Raw genomic sequence first — 7,236 nt, 5'->3', positions numbered from 1 at the left:
CTAGACAAATCAGAAATTATCATTCACGCAAAAAAAAATTAAATATTACAAATTTTCTGAAAAATTTGTAAACGTACGACTCGGTCAGCGCGAGGACCAACGCGTGCAGCCTGGAATCGTCAGCGTCAAAAGAGCCTAACCAATGGCTGGAGCGGGTGGCTCTGACGTCACGGGGGCGGGGCGGAAGCGCGCTGGCCGTGTGCGTGGAGAGCAGAGCGAGCCGAGAGCAGTTTGCTCCCGCATCGCACCGCACTGAGCTTGGCTGGGCATGTGCGCCTCTCCTCGCCATCGATGGACGTGACTCACAGCAGCCGAGCCAGCAGTAGCAGCGCACCGCGGGAGAGGATGTCTTGCTGAAATAAGGGATAGGCCTCGGCGAGTCGGCCGTCCCTTCTTTTTCCACCCTCTGGCATTCACACCGTCTCCAATCCCAGCGATTCCGCAGGAATAAAAAGGAAAAGTCGTCGAGGGCATCGACTACCTAATAAAAACAACATACGCAAAACAGCTGCGGGAGGCTCGCAATCCGGATGGTTCTCTTGCCATTTTGGGCAGACAGCATGGTGAGCAGAGCTGCATGGAAATGATTTGTGGAAAGAGAAGAAGGCCGCTGCTGCTGGAGGAAACCGGAGCTCTTTCTCAGGAAATCTGATCCCACTCACCGGTTAGCAGGCTAGCTGCCTTTTCTGCTAGCGAGCACTTTTCGCCATTTCATGGTGATTTCCCTTCCACACTGGAAAAAACACAGTCTCGCATGTGTGCAGCAGCATTTCGAGCATTTTGCACTCGGGCTCCAGTGGCTTCTGTAGCTGCATCGCAGAATTAACTAACTATCTGGCCAGCTGAAGTCAAAACTCGTTATTATACCCGGCTTTGGAGCTCAGGCCTTATAACTTAACCTAACTGACTGCAGAGAGCAAGGTAACTTTCTGTTGCAGTAAGTGGAGGATTACGCCTGTCTCTTTCGAAACCCAAGCAAAAACAAACGCTAACACTCATGCAGTGGTCTTTTAGCTCGCACAGTAGTCACGCTTCAGTTAAATCGCACTGACATTGTTCAGTCGCTGATAGACTGACTGCACGCACTTCGGGCTCGTAGCAGAGAGTAATGTTAGGGCACAGCAGCGCCAAAGCCTCCCCAAACAGGCATTAGTGACTCAGATCGAGGAATTTTCATCTTTTTCTTTATGCATTTTTTGTTGCAGTAGTGCAGCCAAATTCTATCTGCAGCCCAAGTTCGTTTCCTCTCTCGACCCCCCCCCTTCCGACTCAGACATCGACCCCCTCTCCCTTAGGACAACTCTCATCTACCACTCATGAACATACAGAGGTCAAATCCCATTAACATTTCGCGTTATGGGAGATCGAGGCACAAAGCGCACGAATTTGAGGAGTTGTCTTGCCTAAGGACTACAGAGTCGAACCAGAGCTTCAGCCCCAATTTAGGATCTCCCAGCCCCCCGGAGACCCCGGACTCGTCTCACTGCATTTCGTGCATTGGAAATTACCTTTTGTTGGAGCCGCTTGAGGGAGACCACGTTTTCAGGGCCGCCCACTTGCACAGTGGGGAAGAGCTAGTCTGCAAGGTAAGCCCATTCCTGCCCTGCGATCACAGTCATTTCACTGTCTTGTGGGTCCTATGATGGTGGTAAGGTCATTTTGGGCTATTAAGGGATATTGGTCTGTGCCAAGGAAATCTGACCTCGAAGGTCATTGAGAAGCTTGAATTATGTTATCTGGCAACACCTGGCTCAGAGAATATGTACAACCACATCTAGACTGTTTCATGCAGTGAAACTGCTAAGTAAGCTGCTTAATGTGTGTTGGAATATTCTATGGTGCTTGTAATAGAGAAGGTCTGAGTAATGGAAAGGCTTAGCAAGCGCTTGGCCAGCTCTCACCTCTCGCTTCTGCACTGTTGACTCTGTTGATCATGTTTCCTCATGTAACGTTGACAAAAGAAGCGAGTAACAGTGTCCGATGGACAAACTCAGAGGTTACCATGGTGTTCTGAGGAGAGATCAGGCTGGATGTAGTTGCTGTGGCCATGCACTCGGCTCTATGTCCTATAAGTGACTGCCACAACGTGGTTGTTTCTAAAAGTAATCAAACTGCATACCTGCTGTATTCCTGCAGATACACGAGTAACCAGATTAAGCAAGTAGAACTCACTTTTTTTGTTGTTGTAAGGCAGATTAAAAGTGCATGCAGGGGTCGACGTGGGCAGTAACTCAAATTACCCTCTTTATATCTTGATAAGAACTGGGCCTCTGATGTCCACCTTCAACATGCTCTATTTGTCCAGCCTCCCGTTCTATGTGTCTGTTACTAAGCAACATCAAAGATCAATCTCCGTTTTGGAGGCTTAAAATTGCTGCAGCGGTGTATGCCTTGCCTCTCAATGCTGCATGGATTGCAGTCCTTTTGTCTCTGAACTCTCCATTGTCTTTCTAAAAACGGAGGCTTCTTTTGAGGTGAAAAAGTCACATGGTAATCGACATTTCTCACACCAATTTCCAGGGGTACCAGAACCTCTTAGGGCACTAACTTTGCACAGCTAGCTGTCCAATTGTCCCCGAATCAATGACTGTGTCTGATTGGATGCAAAATGCTCTCGTTTCTCTTTCCAGGCATTTGATATCAGTCGATATCAAGAGTCACTGGCTGCCTACTTTGTGCTGGGTGCCCACCAGAACATCAACCAAATAGTGGAGATTCTCCTGGGGGACACGCGGGCGTACGTGTTCTTCGAGAGGAGCCATGGGGACATGCACTCGTTCGTCCGCACTTGCAAGAAGCTGCGAGAGGAAGAGGCTGCCAGACTCTTCTATCAGATAGTGTCGGCCGTGGCACACTGCCATGACAATGGCCTGGTTCTCAGAGACCTCAAGCTGAGGAAGTTCGTCTTTAAGAATGAGGAGAGGTAAGGAGAAATGCTTTCATGCTTTGAGATTACATCATAGTTATGTGTAAAAGGTAGCTGAGCATGCAGTGCTTGTGAGTTTTGCTGTCATTTGTACGTACTCTGCCTGCTTGTCCAGTTTAATATATAGTTGTGCATTAATAGAGCTTTTGGGTAATGTTGCATGGGCACTATTAATGTTATGTTAAATATGGAAGACAGTGCCTTCGCTCCACTCCACTCCACTAGACTAGGCAAATTGGAATGTAAAACACAGCTACTTGCCTCTAATATCAGGCTGATGTAATAACAGCATACAATTTGGGTGGTCTTCCCATTTAAGCTAAACGGTAGTAGCACCTTCAGCCAAATGAGTCACCTCAGTTAGATTTCCTGTGGCACAGCACATGGAAGGGGGGCCTGTGTGACCATGGCTGTAAATGTGAGCTCAGTGACCTTACTGTTCCCATGCACTGTAGCCTGGGATGCCAACGCCACGCCTCCTTAATGATTGATGGCAGGCTGGAGTGATAGACATGGCCAAGGTGGGAAGTTCTGCCTTGGTCTGAAATGAAACACCAAGTGCGCACCAAGACGGGAACAGGGAGTCAGACAGAATCTGATCTTTCGCCCAAAGCGGACTGCTGTGGAGCTCTGCTGGGTTTCTGACCCGGTTATGTCACAGAGGACACTTATAACATTATGTTGTAACATGTAAGGGTCTGGTTTCCCAGTGGAATAAGCCTAATCTTGGAGAAAATTGCAATGCCAATGGAGATCCACCATTACATTTTTGTAGGCGTAGCTTTTAATTTACATCTAGCCCTGTTTGTGCAATCCAGAAGTCATTGAAATAGTTTTATGAGACCTGTCCTGTTTTAACCTGATGTAAGCCAGTGTCCTTTTCGTACCCAGCATGTACGTGTATGTGGTTTTTCCACTGTGCGGTAGAGGTGTGAGTCACGTATACTGAATGTCATTTAAGGATTATTTTCAGCAGGCAGCTCTGCTGTTATACTCCAGCCCTCGGCTGCTGGACAGCTATGGAGCTAGGGGTCAAAGGGTCAGTTCAGCGAGTGCACGCTCTGCTCACTTTTACCTTTCAGCTTACTTGGATGCCTGATCCTTTAAAGTTAAATGCAACTGAAGATGCAAAGGCTGCAGTGTTAGACTAGTGCTGTACAGTTTGGTTAGGCACCGTAAAAGCTCATGCATTTTATTCAGTTAAGAAATGATGAGGGAATTTTATTGAATTTAGTGAAAGCGAGGAATACAGGGATTTTCCATTTTATGTTTGAATACTTGAGTATGTACTCAGTCTTCCAAAGAATTGTTTCTCCCATGTCTCCAGGTTCCACTGATTATGCCTGGTTCCCTGTCTCATATTGCAGGGCGTAGGTATGGCTTTTGGAATCCCATAGATTTTACTGTACTATCCGCTTTCATTAAAATTCAGAGCAGGGATCATTGTTTCCCTGAGAGAAGGCTGCTCTTTGTCCCTTATACTGATGGGAATATCCAGGGGCAGTCATTTGTTTCATTACTTCATATTGTCATGGGGATTTGTCATCCAATATATGTTGTGCTGTCTTTAAACAACAGTTTGCCCTGAAGAGAAGTTGTAAGTGGACATATCTTCCCTAAATGACAGAAAAGACTTTTTTTCAAGTTGTTTTTCTCATTTTTGTGTTTTTTTTTTGTGTGTGTGTTTTCCCATAGGAGCCTTGTTAAGTTGGAGAGTTTGGAAGACACATACCTCCTGGAAGGAAGTGATGACTCTCTCTCAGACAAACATGGCTGTCCAGCCTATGTAAGCCCGGAGATCCTCAGCGCCAGTGGCAGCTACTCGGGGAAAGCGGCGGATGTGTGGAGTCTAGGCGTCATGCTGTATACTATCCTCGTCGGGCGCTACCCCTTCCACGATGTGGAGCCCAGTTCGCTCTTCAGCAAGATCCGCCGCGGCCAGTTCAGCATCCCCGAGACGTTAACGCCCAAGGCCCGCTGCCTGATCCGCAGCATCCTCCGGCGCGAGCCGGCTGAACGTCTGACCTCTCGGGAGATCCTGGAGCACCCCTGGTTCCTGGCTGCCACCAGCCAAGCTGGAACAGGCAGCAGCAGAGGAGAGCGGGACGCGGACCAGATGGTGCCAGAGGCCAACATGGAGGAGGAGCTGGAGCAGTACTTCAGCTGAGCAGCACAAAAAAAAACCCAGACATTTTGCCACGTGTTTTAGACGACAAAAGAAAAGTTAACAGAATACACTCATTGCAAAGGTGTCTATCTCTCATTCCATCGAGAAACCTGAAAGGTCTGGCTTGATGGTGTGGAACACCTTCAGCAAGAGCTTCTGGGCAATGCAAATGTTAATGTTAAGTAATGTAGCAGGACTTACAACTATCTTTAGTTTGAGTTTTTTATTTTTATTTTAAGTGGTGCTCATGAGATGTACGAGTCACATTAAGCTACAAAAGAAATAACACGACGGCACAGGAGACCTCAGCCAAGGAGAACAAAAATGAGGCAAAGTGCAACCACTCCTGTTCATCAAGTACATGACATTGTCTCCAGATACCGAACTTTACTTCAGAAGCATTTTGTTGGCTGTATCTATATTTATTCTTTGTAATTTTTTTAAAAGTATATTACTTACACCATTCTGCTCGTTCATAGCCTTATAGGCCTATACTATAAAATGTATGTGCCGGCTATCAGTAGAATTACAAAAATAAGTTTGTAATTTCTTCTCTTCAGGCTTGTTTTCCCTTCATTGTGTAATTATGTTAACTTGCATCGTTTCTGTCCTTCGTGTAAAGCTGCACCACGTCAGCTCTTTGTGTTGCATTAAGCTATTTCTTTTTTCTCTTCAAATGTTACTGCTGCTTTATTTCTGCTCTAGCCTGAACGGAACCTTTCTCCTTGAGCCTCCAAACGTGACGAGCACTTGACTTGCCTAGGCTAGGTGAACGGTCCATTCCATCTCTCTAGACTAGCATCTATTTAATTTTTTCTTTCTTATGCAGGAATGAAAATTATTATTTTTTTTCTTCTAATTTAAAATAACTACTATATTTAAAAAAAAATACTTGCAGGGTTTTCTCTTCAGTTCCAGTTTCCACAAATATTGTAGGCAATACTTTTGACACAGGACAGTTACGAAGTTAAGGCATTAAAGACTGTCCCAAGGTTTAGAAACCATGTAACTTTAGTGCCAGTATTTGTGCCCCACAGCCACCTATGCTGATAGTATTTTTTTTTCTTTTTTTTTAAATTTAGGTTTTGACTCCACAACAGTAAAATGATGTTACTACGACTACACTGTCTCCAGTACCTCATGTTAATTTTCTACTGCCTGCGTAGGTTCTGTGAAATGATCATGTTCTGAATGGGTACATGTGGACATGTTTTGTCGTATATAAATGTTACTTGAAATCGTGGTATCTAGTCAACGGCATGTGCCCTTTTTGAATGCTATAGCCTGCCTAGCGGGGGGGCGGGGAAGCTGTTTTTTTTTTTGTTTTGTTTTGTTTTTTTTAATACTTTTCTTTTTTCCTCCCCCTTTCTTTTCTGAAAGTAAATTCTTGCAAACAATTTATAAAAAAAAATACTTAAGAGGTCTAAGTTGCTTCTGTAAGCATAGGTTTATTATTATTGTTAATATTATTAATATTATTATTTTTAAAATATGCATTTTTGGTAGGAAAAACTGCCCATGCTTTAGTTGGTGCTGATAGGTGCTAATGTTGAAGGAGATTTTTATTTTCTTCTGTTCTTTTTTTTGTTGTTTTGTTTTGTTTTGTTTTGAAGGGGGGGGCGTGCATGGTGGGATATCTGCCTCAGATGCTCTGATTGTAATGTAACTGATTTTGGTGTTTTGTCCAAATTTATTCGGTAAATAAATTGTGAACTGCACACTGAAATTTTATATTCTTTTTCTCTGTTCTGAGAACTGAATTAATCTGTAATAGGCATACAAGCTTGGTGCTGAATAACCATGAGCTTGGTTATACATTGCACAAAAAGTATTACAAAACATCTTCACACACTGCAGTAAACATGCACAGCAGCTGGTATGTACTCACTGAAAGGCCCAGTATGTTTTCATACATATAGATTTGTCCCTAAGATTCATGTATGCTGGGTCTTCCATTCTGTTGAGCCAAACTCTCAGTCAGTGATGCTGGAATTTTTTCCTTTGAATTCATAATATACAGGATTTCGTCCCCTGAGTGCTGGATCTCATTGGTATGGCAGCTGCTAAGTACGCCTGGAGCCCACGAGGGATAATCCAGCAGATAAAGATTTTAAGGCTTATGTGTTGGGGTAGTTCTATGTGA

General features: G+C 44.6%; 1 protein-coding gene across 1 annotated transcript; it reads left to right on the top strand.

Moving 5' to 3' along the window:
* The first annotated feature begins 242 nt into the window (after positions 1–242).
* Positions 243–6,824, top strand: trib2 (tribbles pseudokinase 2). Its single transcript, XM_036581755.1, has 3 exons — positions 243–1,586; positions 2,631–2,923; positions 4,622–6,824. Exons 1-3 carry the CDS (start codon positions 1,317–1,319, stop codon positions 5,091–5,093), a joined length of 1,035 nt encoding a protein of 344 aa, XP_036437648.1. The 5' UTR covers positions 243–1,316; the 3' UTR covers positions 5,094–6,824.
* Positions 6,825–7,236: the final 412 nt, after the last annotated feature.

Source organism: Colossoma macropomum, unplaced genomic scaffold, assembly GCF_904425465.1.
Source record: "Colossoma macropomum unplaced genomic scaffold, Colossoma_macropomum, whole genome shotgun sequence".
NCBI classification, from domain to species: domain Eukaryota; kingdom Metazoa; phylum Chordata; class Actinopteri; order Characiformes; family Serrasalmidae; genus Colossoma; species Colossoma macropomum.
Note: the sequence above shows the minus strand (reverse complement) of the source record. Positions and strands in the feature narration are given on the sequence as shown.